The sequence below is a fragment of the Aphidius gifuensis genome, linkage group LG5 (genome assembly GCF_014905175.1).
Source record: "Aphidius gifuensis isolate YNYX2018 linkage group LG5, ASM1490517v1, whole genome shotgun sequence".
Classification (NCBI taxonomy): Eukaryota; Metazoa; Arthropoda; class Insecta; order Hymenoptera; family Braconidae; genus Aphidius; species Aphidius gifuensis.
In genome coordinates, this window is record NC_057792.1 from 4,762,650 (window position 1) to 4,777,690 (window position 15,041).

At 23.4% G+C, this 15,041-nt stretch overlaps 5 protein-coding genes across 6 annotated transcripts; 4 read left to right on the plus strand and 1 right to left on the minus strand.

Moving 5' to 3' along the window:
• The first annotated feature begins 86 nt into the window (after nt 1-86).
• Nucleotides 87-3,255, plus strand: LOC122857076 (uncharacterized protein CG1161). Of its 2 annotated transcripts, none has more exons than XM_044159061.1 (7): nt 87-385; nt 454-584; nt 665-779; nt 905-2,387; nt 2,593-2,764; nt 2,959-3,082; nt 3,167-3,255. In XM_044159061.1, exons 1-4 carry the CDS (start codon nt 326-328, stop codon nt 1,199-1,201), a joined length of 603 nt encoding a protein of 200 aa, XP_044014996.1. In that variant the 5' UTR covers nt 87-325; the 3' UTR covers nt 1,202-2,387; nt 2,593-2,764; nt 2,959-3,082; nt 3,167-3,255. The 2 variants fall into 2 exon arrangements, with proteins under 2 accessions (XP_044014996.1, XP_044014995.1); XM_044159060.1 differs by having other exon boundaries at nt 2,598-2,764.
• A 677-nt stretch (nt 3,256-3,932) lies between these two features.
• On the plus strand, nt 3,933-7,336 carry LOC122857082 (flotillin-1). The gene is made up of 8 exons (XM_044159063.1): nt 3,933-4,288; nt 4,473-4,548; nt 4,630-4,720; nt 4,787-5,050; nt 5,591-5,806; nt 5,896-6,294; nt 6,382-6,546; nt 6,638-7,336. Exons 1-8 carry the CDS (start codon nt 4,237-4,239, stop codon nt 6,653-6,655), a joined length of 1,281 nt encoding a protein of 426 aa, XP_044014998.1. The 5' UTR covers nt 3,933-4,236; the 3' UTR covers nt 6,656-7,336.
• Nucleotides 7,337-10,101: 2,765 nt separating this feature from the next.
• On the minus strand, nt 10,102-11,712 carry LOC122857083 (telomere length and silencing protein 1 homolog). The gene is made up of 5 exons (XM_044159064.1): nt 11,496-11,712; nt 11,160-11,408; nt 10,864-11,085; nt 10,648-10,781; nt 10,102-10,567 (listed from the first exon to the last, which is right to left on the minus strand). Exons 1-5 carry the CDS (start codon nt 11,609-11,611, stop codon nt 10,404-10,406), a joined length of 885 nt encoding a protein of 294 aa, XP_044014999.1. The 5' UTR covers nt 11,612-11,712; the 3' UTR covers nt 10,102-10,403.
• A 380-nt stretch (nt 11,713-12,092) lies between these two features.
• Nucleotides 12,093-14,016, plus strand: LOC122857085. The gene is made up of 3 exons (XM_044159072.1): nt 12,093-12,347; nt 12,584-12,825; nt 13,043-14,016. Exons 2-3 carry the CDS (start codon nt 12,636-12,638, stop codon nt 13,261-13,263), a joined length of 411 nt encoding a protein of 136 aa, XP_044015007.1. The 5' UTR covers nt 12,093-12,347; nt 12,584-12,635; the 3' UTR covers nt 13,264-14,016.
• On the plus strand, nt 13,397-13,579 carry LOC122857086. Its single transcript, XM_044159073.1, has one exon. It carries the CDS (start codon nt 13,397-13,399, stop codon nt 13,577-13,579), a length of 183 nt encoding a protein of 60 aa, XP_044015008.1.
• Nucleotides 14,017-15,041: the final 1,025 nt, after the last annotated feature.

A 15,041-nucleotide genomic window follows, 5' to 3' on the forward strand; every position in this document is an offset into this window, starting at 1 on the left:
GCTTTGTTGATAAATTAATTGACAAATTATCAGCTGATGATAATACAGCATCAAAATGTCTGTCATATGATGATGAAAAAAAAAACAATAAATAAATATTAGAAAGAGAAGACAACAAGTCTGTCAAATTGTCAATATTGCGTGTCAAACTGTCAAATAATAATGCAAATTGGCGAAAAGCGAAAGACTTAAAATGACATTTGACAGTTTTATTATTTTAAAAAACTTTTGTAATAATTAAATTTAAAAACAAACAAAGTTAATACAAAAAAAAAAAACTAAAATTTATTATTATTATTTATAATTATTTGATTAATTTATAAAAATGTTAAAATTTGCAATAATATCTGTAATTTTTTTATGTTTTTACATTGGAAAATCAGAGGTTAGTTTAATGTTTATACAACAATTAATATATAACAATTTATTAATAATTAATTTTTAAATTTTTAGGGACAATCTTATGATGATAAACGTTGCAAGTGTATATGTCCAAGTATTTCATCAGTAATTAATGTAACAAATGAAACAAATCCATCAAAAGAACGTTTAAATTTTATATCAAATGTTCCACCATCAGAATGGTATTGTTTAATTATCTATTTAAAAAAAAAATTATATAATATTATTGCAGTGTATTAAAATGTATTTTATTTTTTTTTAGTAATTGTGAAGGTGTTGTTCTTCGAAAAATTAAGGATAAACTTCATGGTCAAGAGCTTGCTTTTTGTCCTCGATGTGAATGTAAATATGAAAATCGAAATACAACAATTATCAAGGTAAAATTAATTCTTAAAATAATATATATATTGTTGTTAAATTTAAAAGAGTAAATTTGTGTTAATTAGATAAAGCTATTTATCAATAATTTGTTTACTAATTAAATTATTTACTTATATTACAGATTGTTGTTATAATTGTCATATGGGTAATATCATTATTAGTGATATATATGTTATTTTTAATTTGTCTTGAGCCATTGTTGAATAAGAGGATTAGAAAAACAGTTGGTGGTACTGGATATTTAGAGCATACTAATGAAGATGATGATGGAAATTTATCAACTGCACCTGGTACTGTTAATCCAATGGCTGTAAGACAAAATGTTTTGAATCGTGTTGGTCATCAACAAGATAAATGGAAACGACAAGTTCGTGAGCAACGTCGTAATATTTATGATCGACATACAATGCTCAATTAAATTACTTGAATGAAATCTATTTACTTTCTTTTTTTGTTTATATAATTGTAATTTTTTTTTTTATAATAGTAAGTCATTAAGTCTTTGAACAATTTATTTAGTTTATTATTATATTTAATTAAAATGTAATGAAAAAAAATTTAATTGATTGAAACAGTTTAATTTTTTTTTTCTATTTATATATTTTTATCGAAATAATTTGTTGATACTAAGTTGAGTAATCAGTGTTTCTCTGAAAACGATAAAAAATGTTTATTTTTTTTTTTTTTATCAAGCAAATATCATGTACTTTTGAGATTGTATTTCACAGTACTTCCGGTGTTAATTGCGTAGTTGTAAAAAATATAATTTTGTTTAATTTTAAATTATTTTAATTATGAAAATATTAATATGATAATTTTTTGAAAATTTATTATGTCTATTTTTATACAAAAAATAATTTAAAATTCTTTTTTTTTTTTTTTCAAGTTAATATGTAGACTAACAGCTACGCAATTTCGACCTTCTGTTACTCGATAACAAATACAGCAAAAATTTAAATTAAAAAAAGATTAATAAAATGTGGAATACGACCTTAATAAAAGTCGTACTTGAATAAATTAAAATAAATAAACAAATGAAAAATAAAAAGATAATAAATTTAGGTAAATAAAATAAAGTGAAATTATATAATCTGCTTTATTTAATTTATCTTGTTAATTAAAATATTTCCAAACACCTGTTTAGTTTGAATTAATTAACAGGATTATTATTAGCGTTAATTAAATTTTTGTTAAATTTTATTTTTATTTATTTAAATTAAACAAATAATTCAAGAGTATATTTTTCTTTTAAATTTGAAAGAAATATTTGTTTTTCTTTGAAATATATTTGTTTAAAAAAATCATGATAAATATAAATATTATTTTAACATACTTGATAATTTTAGTAATAAAATGAAAGATACTTTGAAGTAAAATAAAAATATAAACTTCAAATAAGATAAAATAAAAAGGTCATCAGTTTTTTTTATATAAAAAAATATGTGACATTTTATTTCATCATTTTATTGATAATAAAATTCAAATGTTAAATTAAATATTAACTTATATATACCAAGAATATTTATCATAACAATTTGGATGTTATTATAATTTTTTTTCAACAAGTCATTTTAAAAATTATCAATTCACTTGAATAATTTTAGGTATGACTAATAAAGCAATTCTTTTATTCAATTATTTAATACGTTGATATTGTTTTGTACGAGAATATACATTTTTTTTCCTCTCAGATTAAATTTGTTACTGCGTAGAAATTTTGTTATTAAAATTATTATCGAGTTATTATTTTTTTTTTTTTACGCCTATGGTCATCATAATAATAAGATAATATTTTTATTTTTTTGTCAGAATAGATTGATTGCCCAAAACGAGGTCAAATAAAACCATCAGTTTAAACAAATCCCTACTCTTTTTTTAAAATTGACTATATATAAAAGAAGATTTAACGGAGAAATGGCAGTTTCTCTTGTTCAAAGCAACCAAGTTGGTATATTTGGATTACAAATAAAATTAACAAAACGTAAGAATATTAAAATAATATAATTTAAAGTTAAAGTCTTTAAAATAATTAAACAAAATATAAAAATATTTTTAAATGAATTGAATGGAATTGTTGGCAACTTAGGCTTATTTTAATTTGTATTATTATTTATTGTTTAACAAGCTGATTAATAGAATAATATTTAAATAAATTATTCTTTTTTTTGATTACAGATTCTTTTGAAGATATAAATTATTCAAAATGTCGAAATTATTAGTCACTTTGTTTATGATTATGGCTATCATATGTTTTTCTGTAACAACAGGATTTCAACTTTGTGGTAAAAATGCTGATTCGGTAAGCAATAATTTTTATTAATAAGATTTTCAAATTTAATTGTAATTATATTAATTTTAATTTATTTAATTTAATGTTTTTTAGTGTGCAGGATTCTTTGAATTTTGCTGTCCAGGATACACTTGCGTAGAAGCACTGTCAATCAAAAAATGTATTGAAAAATTATCATAAGTGAAAATCATCATTTAAAAAAACTGTATTATAATAAAATTAAATATGTGTATGTTTAAATAAATTTATAAAAAAAAAATTTACAATTTACAAATGTTTTTTAAATAAACTCATAAATTCATATTTAATTTTATTAATAATTGTTATTTATAATTTAATTGTTAAAACTTGTAATAATTTTAAATCATAAGTCTGTTAATTTTCAACACAATTAAAGATGTGTTTGTTTTTTTTTTTGCTGATATGGTCTTGTTGACTTGACGATAAAAAAGTAATAAAATGACCAATCACAAAATAAATTAACAAACAATTCATCGTTAATATTATTATTTTGTTCAATGTGCAAATGTTTGATTCATCTGAAAAAAAAAAGAGACGGTAAAACTTTTAATACAAAAAAAAATAATTATTATATCAATTAAATTTTTAAATGACCTTCAGTCCATGACACAATATGTTAAAAGAACAAATTACATAGTACATGACGCAACATAAATAATTTGACAAAGATAAATACTCTTTTTTTTTTTTTACATTAAGAAATCATTAAAACATTTGAATTATTAAATATTTTCGCGCCATAGCTCTCCATTGGCTCAGCCATTTGCATTTTATTTCTATCACTAACCCTTAGGGTGCAGCACTTTACAGACCGGTTTTTTTTTTTTTTGGTTATCTGTATGGTGCTCATCAATATACACGTACGCATTGCATTATATATTAACAAAACGTCGTCACAAATATATATTAATAATTAATAGTCAATTTGTCGTTGTAAAATAAATTCCGGCCATTTTATTTATACATAAATATTATTATTTCAATCAAAACAACATACAACGTTAATTAACAAAAATAAAATTGTTAATTTAATATTAAACAATTGTTTAAATTGTTTATAATACTTTGAGGATAATTTTACTGACCATCACAAATAGTGACTCATATTATTTAATTAAATTAAATTAAAAAAATTTATAAAAATGGTTTCTGGATTTGTTACTTGTGGTCCTAATGAAGCACTTGTTGTATCAGGTAAATAACCTTGAAATAATTATGTAATTTTAATTGTAGTATTATTGGAGTAAACGTGTAAATCGATAAATTTTAATTTACTTATTACTCATTTGTGACTAATTGCCTGTGGCCATTGAGTCACGAGTATACATTTATCTATTTATCAATGATTATTTAACAAGTGTTTTTATTTTTTTTTCAGGATGTTGTTATGGAAAACCTTTGCTTGTACCTGGAGGACGTGTTTTTGTCTGGCCAATTGTCCAACAAGTTCAAAAGTAAATATTAATTTTTTAAATAATAATAGCATTCCATAATTTATGGATAATATAATAATAAACAACTTAATTTAATTACAGAATTTCTTTGAACACAATGACTCTTCAAGTTGAAAGTCCAACTGTTTATACAAGTCAGGGTGTTCCAATATCAGTTACTGGAATTGCTCAGGTAAATTATTAAAAAATAATGATAATTAATTGATTTAATAATAATGTTTTTTATTATTTATTAAAGGTTAAAATTCAAGGACAAAATGAAGAAATGTTGTCAACAGCATGTGAACAATTTTTGGGTAAAGATGAATCTGAAATTCATAATATTGCATTGGTTACACTTGAGGGTCATCAAAGAGCAATTATGGGAAGTATGACTGTTGAAGAAATTTACAAAGATCGTAAAAAATTCAGTAAACAAGTGTTTGAAGTTGCAAGCAGTGATTTAGTTAATATGGGAATTACTGTTGTTTCTTATACACTCAAAGATATTCGTGATGAAGAAGTAAGTAATTTCTTAAACAATTATAACTATAATTTATTATTTGCCAATTATTAATAATATAACAAAACAGATAGTTGCATGATTGTTTATTAACCTTGTTTATTCTTGAAATATTTATTAAAATTTTCAAATAAATTTTGAGAATGTATTTATTGCAAGAAAATAATTGTATTACATTGTTGATATTATTAATTTATATTTTTTTTGCTTTTACATAATTTAGAAAAATATTATGATATGTAAATGTAAAATTTTTATAAATATATATGTAAATTATTTTTTTGGGTTTTTTTTTTTAAATGCATTTACAGGGGTCAAAGGTAAATAATAATATTTTTATTGTTATGTTTATTTATGCATAATAATTTGCAGCATGTATTTAAATTGATAATTTTGCTAGTATTTATGTTATAGCTGCTAGTTAAAATTAAAATAAAAAAATATATTTATTAGCTTGATGATGCTTTTTAACAAGTATAATTTTTAATAATAAATTATAAATGTTTTATGTAATATAATTATGTATTAATTTTTGTTTAGGGTTACTTGAAAGCTCTTGGTATGGCAAGAACAGCTGAGGTTAAAAGAGATGCAAGAATTGGTGAAGCTGAAGCTCGTAAAGATTCACAAATACGTGAAGCAAAAGCAGAAGAACAACGTATGGCATCACGTTTTTTGAATGATGCTGATATTGCAAAAGCTCAACGTGATTTTGAACTTAAAAAAGCAGCCTATGATGTTGAAGTTCAAACAAAGGTAATTAAAACAAAATAAAACATAATAATTTGTACTTGTATTTAAATAATTAAATAATAATGAATATTAAATTGTTTTTTTTTTTTTAGAAAGCTGAAGCTGAAATGGCATATGAATTACAAGCAGCTAAAACAAAACAACGTATTATGGAAGAACAAATGCAAGTTAAAGTTGTTGAACGTGGACAAGAAATAGCTGTACAAGAACAAGAAATGTTACGTCGTAAATGTGAATTAGATTCAACAGTACGTCGTCCAGCTGATGCTGAAAAATATAGACTTGAAAAAATTGCTGAAGCAAATAAATTACGTCTTGTTATGGAAGCTGAAGCTGAATCAGAAGCAATTAGAATTCGTGGTGAAGCTGAAGCATTTGCAATTGATGCTAAAGCTAAAGCTGAAGCTAATCAAATGGCTAAAAAAGCAGCTGCATTTAATGAATATGGTAATGCTGCTATGGTTGAAATGATGCTTGATACACTTCCAAAGGTAAATTATTAAATAAAAACAATAACAAAAATTTTATAAAACATATTTTGGATAAATATATATATGTCTAATTAATTTAATTTATAGATTGCTGCTGAAGTTGCTGCACCATTGTCACAAGCTAAAAAAATAACAATGGTACAAAGTGGTAGTGGTGCTATTGGTGCTGAGAAAATAACCGAAGAAGTATTCAACATTGTAACACGTGTTCCAGAACTTGTTAAATCCTTGACTGGTGTTGACATTGCTAAGGTAAATAATAAATTAAAAATACTTTTATAATAATTGAATTAGTAACTTTTAGGAAACAACTAACCATCATGGTTTTTTTTTATTATTTCAGTCTGTCCATGCAGCATAAATTGAAGCACAAAATAATTAATCAATTAATGATTATCAACACTCATGATATATTTATCAATTAACGAAATTCCTCAAAGTATTTTTCAACTATAATTAAAATATTATTCTATTATAGAAAATAAAAATGATAAAAACAAAATAAAGTATGCAGGGAAAATTGTAGATGAATTTTTTTTGTTTTATTTAAAAGTGTGAAAGAGCACTTGATGATGAAATACTCATCAATTTAAGTACAATTATTTTCTAAATATGTCTCTAGTTTTTACAGTTTTCCATTTTCTTTATAAATAATTATTCCGTTTTAATCAAGTTTACTGTCTAGTCGCACTTAACATCTGTTTTTATAATATTTTGTGTCTCATTTTAATCCAAATAATACATTGATAGTTATATCAATGAAATTATAGTTACCAAATGAATTGAGCCACTTTTTTTTCACTCAAAAAGCTTATCCAGTGTTTAAAAAAGAAAAAAAAAAAAACAAGCAAATGAGAAAATAATTAATAATCTATCAATTACGAACAATTAATTTTAAGATAAAATTAATGATGATTAAACTACAGATCTGATAAATATTTTCGTTATAAATGTGAGTGAAAATAATAAATTTAAATAATTATATGTAACAATTAAATAAATGATATAATAAAGATAAAAAAATTAATCAATGATTATTGAATTGGGTTGTTTATTTTATGTTAAGTTAGTATTTAAATAATTCGATAATACCTCCTTTAGTATTCTATGATCCTGATAAATAATTAAAAAAATCTTTGAAAATTACTTCTTCAATTTTCTGTTAGCCTAATATTTTTAGAGAAAAATTTTACTAATTTGTATCAGGAACATAGAATGACAAAAGAGGTATTTGATGTTTTTTGAAATTTACCTCCTCGATTTTATATTTGCTTAATACTTTGAAAGAAAAAAAAATTTTTCGAGTATCAGGAATATAGAATGAGCGAAGAGGTATTTGAGATTTTTGAAAATACCTCCTTGCTCATTCTATGTTCCTGATACTCGAATATTTTTTTTCCATAAATTTTTTGAAATTTGATAGAGAAAAAAATTTTCGAGTATCAGGAACATAGAATGACTGAAGAGGTATTTGATATTTTTGAAAATACCTCCTTGCTCATTCTATGTTCCTGATACTCGAATATTTTTTTTTCCACAAATTTTTTGAAATTTGATAGAGAAAAAAATTTTTGGGTATCAGGAATATAGAATGCGCAAGGAGGTATTTTCAAAAATATCAAATACCTCCTTGCTCATTCTATGCTCCTGATACTCGAATATTTTTTTTCCATAAATTTTTTGAAATTTGATAGAGAAAAAATTTTTTGAGTATCAGGAACATAGAATGAGCGAAGAGGTATTTGATATTTTTGAAAAAAATCAGCGCCATCTATTGTTTTTTTTCGGAACTATAGGGTAAACACATTGAAATATTATAGATAGAAGAAGGCTGTTTTATCAGGGTTGTAGAACAGGAAAAGAGGTATTTTTTGAGTTAACAAGTTCAGCGCCATCTATTATTTTTCTTAGGAACTATAGGGTAAACACATTCAAATATCATAGATAGAAGAGGGCTGTTTTATCAGGGTTATAGAACAGACAAAGAGGTATTTTTTGAGTTAACAAGTTCAGCGCCATCTATTATTTTTCTTAGGAACTATAGGGTAAACACATTGAAATATCATAGATAGAAGAGGGCTGTTTTATCAGGGTTGTAGAACAGGAAAAGAGGTATTTTTTGAGTCAACAAGTTCAGCGCCATCTATTATTTTTCTTAGGAACTATAGGGTAAACACATTGAAATATCATAGATAGAGGAGGGCTGTTTTATCAGGGTTGTAGAACAGACAAAGAGGTATTTACTGAGTTAACAAGTTCAACGCCATCTATTATTTTTTTCAGGAACTATAGGGTAAACACATTGAAATATCATAGATAGAGGAGGGCTGTTTTATCAGGGTTGTAGAACAGACAAAGAGGTATTTTCTGAGTCAACGAGTTCAGCGCCATCTATTATTTTTCTTAGGAACTATAGGGTAAACACATTGAAATATTATAGATAGAAGAGGGCTGTTTTATTAGGGTTATAGAACAGAAAAAGAGGTATTTTTTGAGTTAGCAAGTTCAGTGCCATCTATTATTTTTCTTAGGAACTATAGGGTAAACACATTGCAATATTATAAATAGAAGAGGGCTGTTTTATTAGGGTTATAGAACAGAAAAAGAGGTATTTTTTGAGTTAACAAGTTCAGCGCCATCTATTATTTTTCTTAGGAACTATAGGGTAAACACATTGAAATATCATAGATAGAGGAGGGCTGTTTTATCAGGGTTGTAGAACAGGAAAAGAGGTATTTTCTGAGTTAACAAGTTTAGTGCCATCTATTATTTTTTTCAGGAACTATAGGGTAAACACATTGAAATATTATAGATAGAAAAAGGCTGTTTTATCAGGGTTATAGAACAAGAAAAGAGATATTTTTTGAGTTAAAAAGTTTAGCGCCATCTATTGTTTTTTTTTGAGAACTATAGGGGTAAAACATTTAAATTTAAGAAGGAAAAATAAAGTGTTGTATCAGGGTTGTAGAACAGGGAAAGAGGTATTCGATTTTATTCATGGTTTACCTCTTGTTCTTCCTGCTTTCTTGTTATTTTCAAAAAAAATTTAAATTCTGTAATAAAAATATGAAAAAATAAAGAAAAAAAATTGCCATTTGAACAGGAATATAGAATGAGCGAAGAGGTATTTGAATTTATTTGTAGTTTACCTCCTGTCCTTCCTGCTTCCCTGATATTTTCAAAATAAAATTCAAATATTCAAAAAAAATAAAAAAAAATAAAGGAAAAAATTGCCATTTGAACAGGAATATAGAATGAGCAAAGAGGTATTCGTTTTTATTTATTTATTTAAAATAAAATTCAAATATTTGAAAAAAATAAAAAAAAATGAAGGAAAAAAATTGCCATTTGAACAGGAATATAGAATGAGCGAAGAGGTATTTGAATTTATTTGTAGTTTACCTCCTGTCCTTCCTGCTTCCCTAATATTTTCAAAATAAAACTTAAATATTCAAAAAAAATAAAGAAAAAAATTGCCATTTGAACAGGAATATAGAATGAGCAAAGAGGTATTTGGATTTTTTTTATGATTTACCTTCTGTCCTTCCTGTTTTCCTGATATCTTCAAAATAAATTTAATATCATTAAAAAAAATTTGAAAAAATAAAGAAAAAAATTTTTTTTTGTAACAGAAACATAGAACAGGCAAAGAGGTATTTAATGAGTCAAACATAATGCCCCTTTTTCGTGCGTTTTTAGAATCAACATTAAAAAACTCTCAAAAATTAAAAAAAAAAAAAATAATGTTTCGTATCAGGATAATAGAATGGGCCAAGAGGTATTTTGTGAGTTATGAAAAATAAAAAAAGTGATTAATAAAAATTTTAATTATGATGAATATAATGGTTACAATAAAGATACACGAAAATATATACAATCTCGCTCTTGTTTAATAAAACTTTGATCTTTATTGAGATTTTTTATTGAGAAAACCATTGATGATACTATCAGCATTATAAAAAAATCTTGAACCCAATTCTTATCCAGTTTTACTTATCCATGTTGTGATGAAGAAAGTGTTGTACTCCATTTAATTCTCATAAATATTATACAAAAAATACACTAATGTTATTTCACGTTTGTACATGAAAATAAATAAATACTAAAATTTAAAATCTTCTAAATTGTTTTTTAAATCTTTCATAATGATAATCATCAGTTGCTTTTTCTCCATCTTTACGTTTATTTCCTTTTTCTTGTTCTCTAGCATCAAAACGTTTTCTAGCATCAGCTTCTTGTTTTGCTTTTCTCACATCACTTTCATCAATATTAACTACACAGAAAATAGCAAATAATAAACATTAATCTTATGTTTTTTTAACAATTATAAACATTAATTATAAATTTACTTACATCTATTATGTTGTACAAAATTAACAGCCATATTTGTTGGTACAAATTGTGAAGGACCATCCTTCTTTCTGTGTCTTTCCCAAAGTAATTTTAATTTAGCCTCTTCAGTTGCTTCGATATTTTTTATTTTAGCTCTGTTAATAATTAAATAATAAACAATAATTATAAAATAAATCAATAGATGAATTTCGAAAGATATGATTTAATTTTACTTACTCAATACCAAGATCAACTTCTGGTATACCAGATAACATTTGATTTGACAACATTTCTTCACTTCTATGTGTTGAACTTTGTCTGAGATGTTCAGGTACAGCTTGTAATGCAGCTTCTTCAGGTGAACAATAATTACTTTTATTATCAGATGCTTGATCATCTGAGTTATTTAAATTTTGTTTCTTTTTACGTTTTGATAATTCTTCTTCTATATATTTGACCCTGTTGATAATTCAATTATTATAAACATTGATAATTTATTTTAATATATATTTTTTGTGTTAAAGTATACTTACATTTCTTCATCTTCATCACGTTTATTTGTTTCAGCATTAAATTGTGTACCAATACCAGTCTCATGTGCATCATCCTGTTTAAATTTTGAACTTTTATGTGCATTTACCAAACCTCCAGTTTTAATATTTAATAAATCAGATGAGGTTGCATCTGGTGGAACTTTTTCACCAAGTGCTAGACCAATTACATTAACTCCATTTGGACGTTCACGTAATTTTTGAATTATTTTCATATCTTCAACTTTATTTCTGTAAATAAATAAATACTTAATTGTTATTTTAAAAAACAATAACAATTATTAATTATATTTATAAAATTTTAATGTTTATTTTTACCTTATGTCAATGTCTTTATTATCATCATCATTATCACTTTCATCAGAATCAACAATTCTTTTTCTTAATGGTTTTTTTTTTACATTATTTTTAAATTGAATTTTTTCATCACTCATATTGTTGTCTTAATTAAAACAAATTATTTTTAATTGAACTCCAAATTTTGGAGTATATTTTGGAGTACTAATGCAACGAAAATACGAAATGCTCCAAAACTTTGGTTATATTTACAAAAAAAAAAAAAAAACACATTCCTTTTTGCTGCAAGATGATTTGCCAGTATTATAAAATGGCTGCTCCAATGACAGCTGTCTCAAATTAACCGCGTCAATTCAAACTAACCATATTTTTTATTTAAAAAAATTGTATTATTTTCTCTTTTCCAATTTGTTAAATAATTATTTTCGTCATTATTTATATTATTTACTGAATAAATAAATACATTTTTAATATCCAAATAAATAGTAAAGTTTAATTTAAAAACTTTTCAACAATTCTTTTGATTATTTTTTTATTTTTTATTGGATTTATGTACAGTTTGAGTCCCATCACCCCTTCTCCATATACAAAATGCCCCGCCCGATAAACACATACAATTTAATTTCTATAAAAAAATTCCTTTCGGTCACGGAAAACACTCACACTTGTATCTTTTATATTTTTTTATAGCATCAAATATTTTTATAACAAATTATTTCTATCAATTTCAGTCTCTCTCGGTTTTTTTTTCTAATACTCTCTATTTTCTTTTTGTAATTTTCATTAGTTTATAAAAAATTTTATTGTTTATATTTACAAGCTGAATTAATAACAACAAGGAGCCATAATATTATCATCATAATATTCGAAAACGTGAGTAATGTATTTTTTAATAAATTAATATTTTCATTAATTTAAAACTCCACGCCTTTATTCACTTATGACATAAGGCGTTGCTTTTATTATTACTCCAAAAAAATTATTAAAAAAATATATAAAAAATAAATTTTTATTAATTAACTGTAATTTATTTTTGTTATTATTTATTTATTTTTTAATAATTAATAAACATCAACTAATTTTGTATTTCTTTTTTTTTTTTTTTTCAGAAGTAAGTGAAAATTAATTAAGAAAATAAATAATTATTGTAATAAATAAATAATGTCGGTGCTTGATGATCGAGATGCATATAAAAAAAATATTTATTGGGACAAACCAATTTATGAAGATTATTCAACATTTTATACTGTGATGATCGTCTGTTCTATGTTAGGTATTTTTTTGATTATACTCAACGTTATTTGTTGCTGGTGTTCAAAACACCGTGACTATTGGAGAGATAGACATACTGGTAAGATTAATTAATATATAGCAATTAAATTATTGACGAATAATATTATTAAATTGAATATTAAAATGTTTAAAATGTTTGTTAAAAAAATATGTATAAATATAAATATACAAGTGTGTAATTGATCAATTAAATTATTAATTAATTTATTATTTAAGATGTACTTAATTTATGTTTTTTTAATTGTAATTAATATATTTGTTTTTGTTTTAATAAGGTAATCGTTGGATACAATCAATTTGGGTAACAACACCACACAAAAATCCACCACTTGATTTATCAGAATTTGAATCACGAATTGTTGAGACAAGATATCCCGGTGAATATTATCCAACATCTGAAGCTGGTGACGTTGAATCAGCTTATTTTGATTCAAGAGTTGGTACACCACAGCCACAAGAATACATGGAACTTCATAAACGTGAAAGTGAAATTTAAATATTTATAATTATTCCAAAAATAATTTAATAATAATTAATTATATATATATTAAGATAAACAATTGTTGAAAAAAAAAAAAAACATAACATAGCTTGGAAGAGAAAAAAGAAAAGAGAAAAATTTATTTAAAATGGGTCTTCATATTTTTTGGCCAGCTTCAGCTGCACTTGCATTATTTGTCATTGGTGTCATAATGATACTAATTAAATATGGCCCAGATATATGTGGTAAATATCAAAATCGTTTGACTCAAAGAATGAGCAATACTGAGGAGCAAGGCTATGCCAGAGAAGTATCAGTATCAACTGCATAGTATTAAGTTTATTTATTTTTTTTTTTCAAACGTAAAAATATTACTACGTTGAAAAAACAAAAATGATCAACAATTGTAATCCGTCCATTATTTTTTTTTCTAATATTTACTATGTCTTTTTTATAAACAACAAATGATTTTTTATATAACAATTTATACACTAATTTTTAATCGTTATAATGACGACAAATCCAAAAAACAAAAAAACAAACAATTGTAATAATAATTACTAGCTTTTTTTTATAATCACAACTAGTGCCTTTGAAATTAAATTTAAATAATTAAAGACTTAATTAATCTTTAATTAAGTAAAAAAATAAAAATTATATTTTATTTTTAAAAGTAAAATGTACATGGAAACTCGAATCTCACAGTAAAGAGATTAGAAATGCTTAAAATTTCGATTTTAAAAAAAATTTCGATTCACTTATTGAAATGAAAAAAAAAAACTAAAAATCCGTCCAATTGATTTTAAGACTCTTTTCGTACTCAAATGTAATTAAAAATAAATTAAGAATTTTTTTTTAAACTGTATAACATGAATTTGAGAAAAAAATTTTTTTATTTTCTCAAATTATGTTTTTTTGATTGAGAATAAATTTGATAATAATTATTTCTCCATTGTTTTTATTTTATTTATAATTAATTTTAAAAATTGGGTTAGTAATTTTAATCAATATTATTATTAATTATTTTTTTTTTTATTGACAACATTTCTTTTTTTTTATTTCGATTTTTTGTTTTTTCATTTTTCATTCTGGTTACACTTTGATTTGTATTTTTTTTTGAATTTTTTTTCATGTAGTTACACAACGTATAATTGATTACATTATACAAGATTTGTTAATTAATAAGAAATATTGAATTTTAATAATATTAATATATAATTAATGTTTTTTTTTTTTCAAATTAAAAAATTAAAAAATATATTTAAACTGTATGTTTTCTTATCATAATATAAATCAAATTGTAATAATTATTATTAATAATAATAGTAATTATTAAATTCATTGAAATTTTATAAAAATTGTTTGTAAAAAAAATAATAATATTAATAATCTCATTTGATATATTTTTGTGATTTAATTATAATTTAATTTTCGTAATTCACTGATATATTTGTTATTCTTTCAATCGACTTATTTTTTTTTTTAAATTTATTTTTAGTTAGCCTTGATAAATTTATACCACATGAGATTATTTTTAAACTCAAGATAATTATATAAAAAAAAATATATATATATAATTATGCCAAAAAAAAAAAAAAATGGTCAATCATGATAAAAACTTTTTATCAACATTAAATTTAAACTTTTTTTTTTCCCACACATTTTACATTTTTTTTTTTTTAAAACATTTCAAGTAGATTATAAAAGTTTATGCGATTAATTGTTCAAATTTTTCTACATAGTACAGAAATATTTTATCAGGTGGGGACGGCAATAAGGGGTGGAAGAGGTGC

Bases quoted from the DNA above. Each gene is read 5' to 3' on its own strand.
- LOC122857076 (XM_044159061.1), top strand. From the start codon at position 326: ATGTTAAAATTTGCAATAATATCTGTAATTTTTTTATGTTTTTACATT. The intron at 585-664 runs GTATTGTTTAAT...ATTTTTTTTTAG, and splicing joins AATGTTCCACCATCAGAATG to TAATTGTGAAGGTGTTGTTC. The intron at 780-904 runs GTAAAATTAATT...CTTATATTACAG, and splicing joins GAAATACAACAATTATCAAG to ATTGTTGTTATAATTGTCAT.
- LOC122857082 (XM_044159063.1), top strand. From the start codon at position 4,237: ATGGTTTCTGGATTTGTTACTTGTGGTCCTAATGAAGCACTTGTTGTA. The intron at 4,549-4,629 runs GTAAATATTAAT...ATTTAATTACAG, and splicing joins ATTGTCCAACAAGTTCAAAA to AATTTCTTTGAACACAATGA. The intron at 5,807-5,895 runs GTAATTAAAACA...TTTTTTTTTTAG, and splicing joins ATGTTGAAGTTCAAACAAAG to AAAGCTGAAGCTGAAATGGC.
- LOC122857086 (XM_044159073.1), top strand. From the start codon at position 13,397: ATGGGTCTTCATATTTTTTGGCCAGCTTCAGCTGCACTTGCATTATTT.
- LOC122857085 (XM_044159072.1), top strand. From the start codon at position 12,636: ATGTCGGTGCTTGATGATCGAGATGCATATAAAAAAAATATTTATTGG. The intron at 12,826-13,042 runs GTAAGATTAATT...TGTTTTAATAAG, and splicing joins TTGGAGAGATAGACATACTG to GTAATCGTTGGATACAATCA.
- LOC122857083 (XM_044159064.1), bottom strand. From the start codon at position 11,611: ATGAGTGATGAAAAAATTCAATTTAAAAATAATGTAAAAAAAAAACCA. The intron at 10,782-10,863 runs GTAAGTAAAATT...AATTATTAACAG, and splicing joins GAAGTTGATCTTGGTATTGA to AGCTAAAATAAAAAATATCG. The intron at 10,568-10,647 runs GTAAGTAAATTT...TTTTCTGTGTAG, and splicing joins TTTTGTACAACATAATAGAT to TTAATATTGATGAAAGTGAT.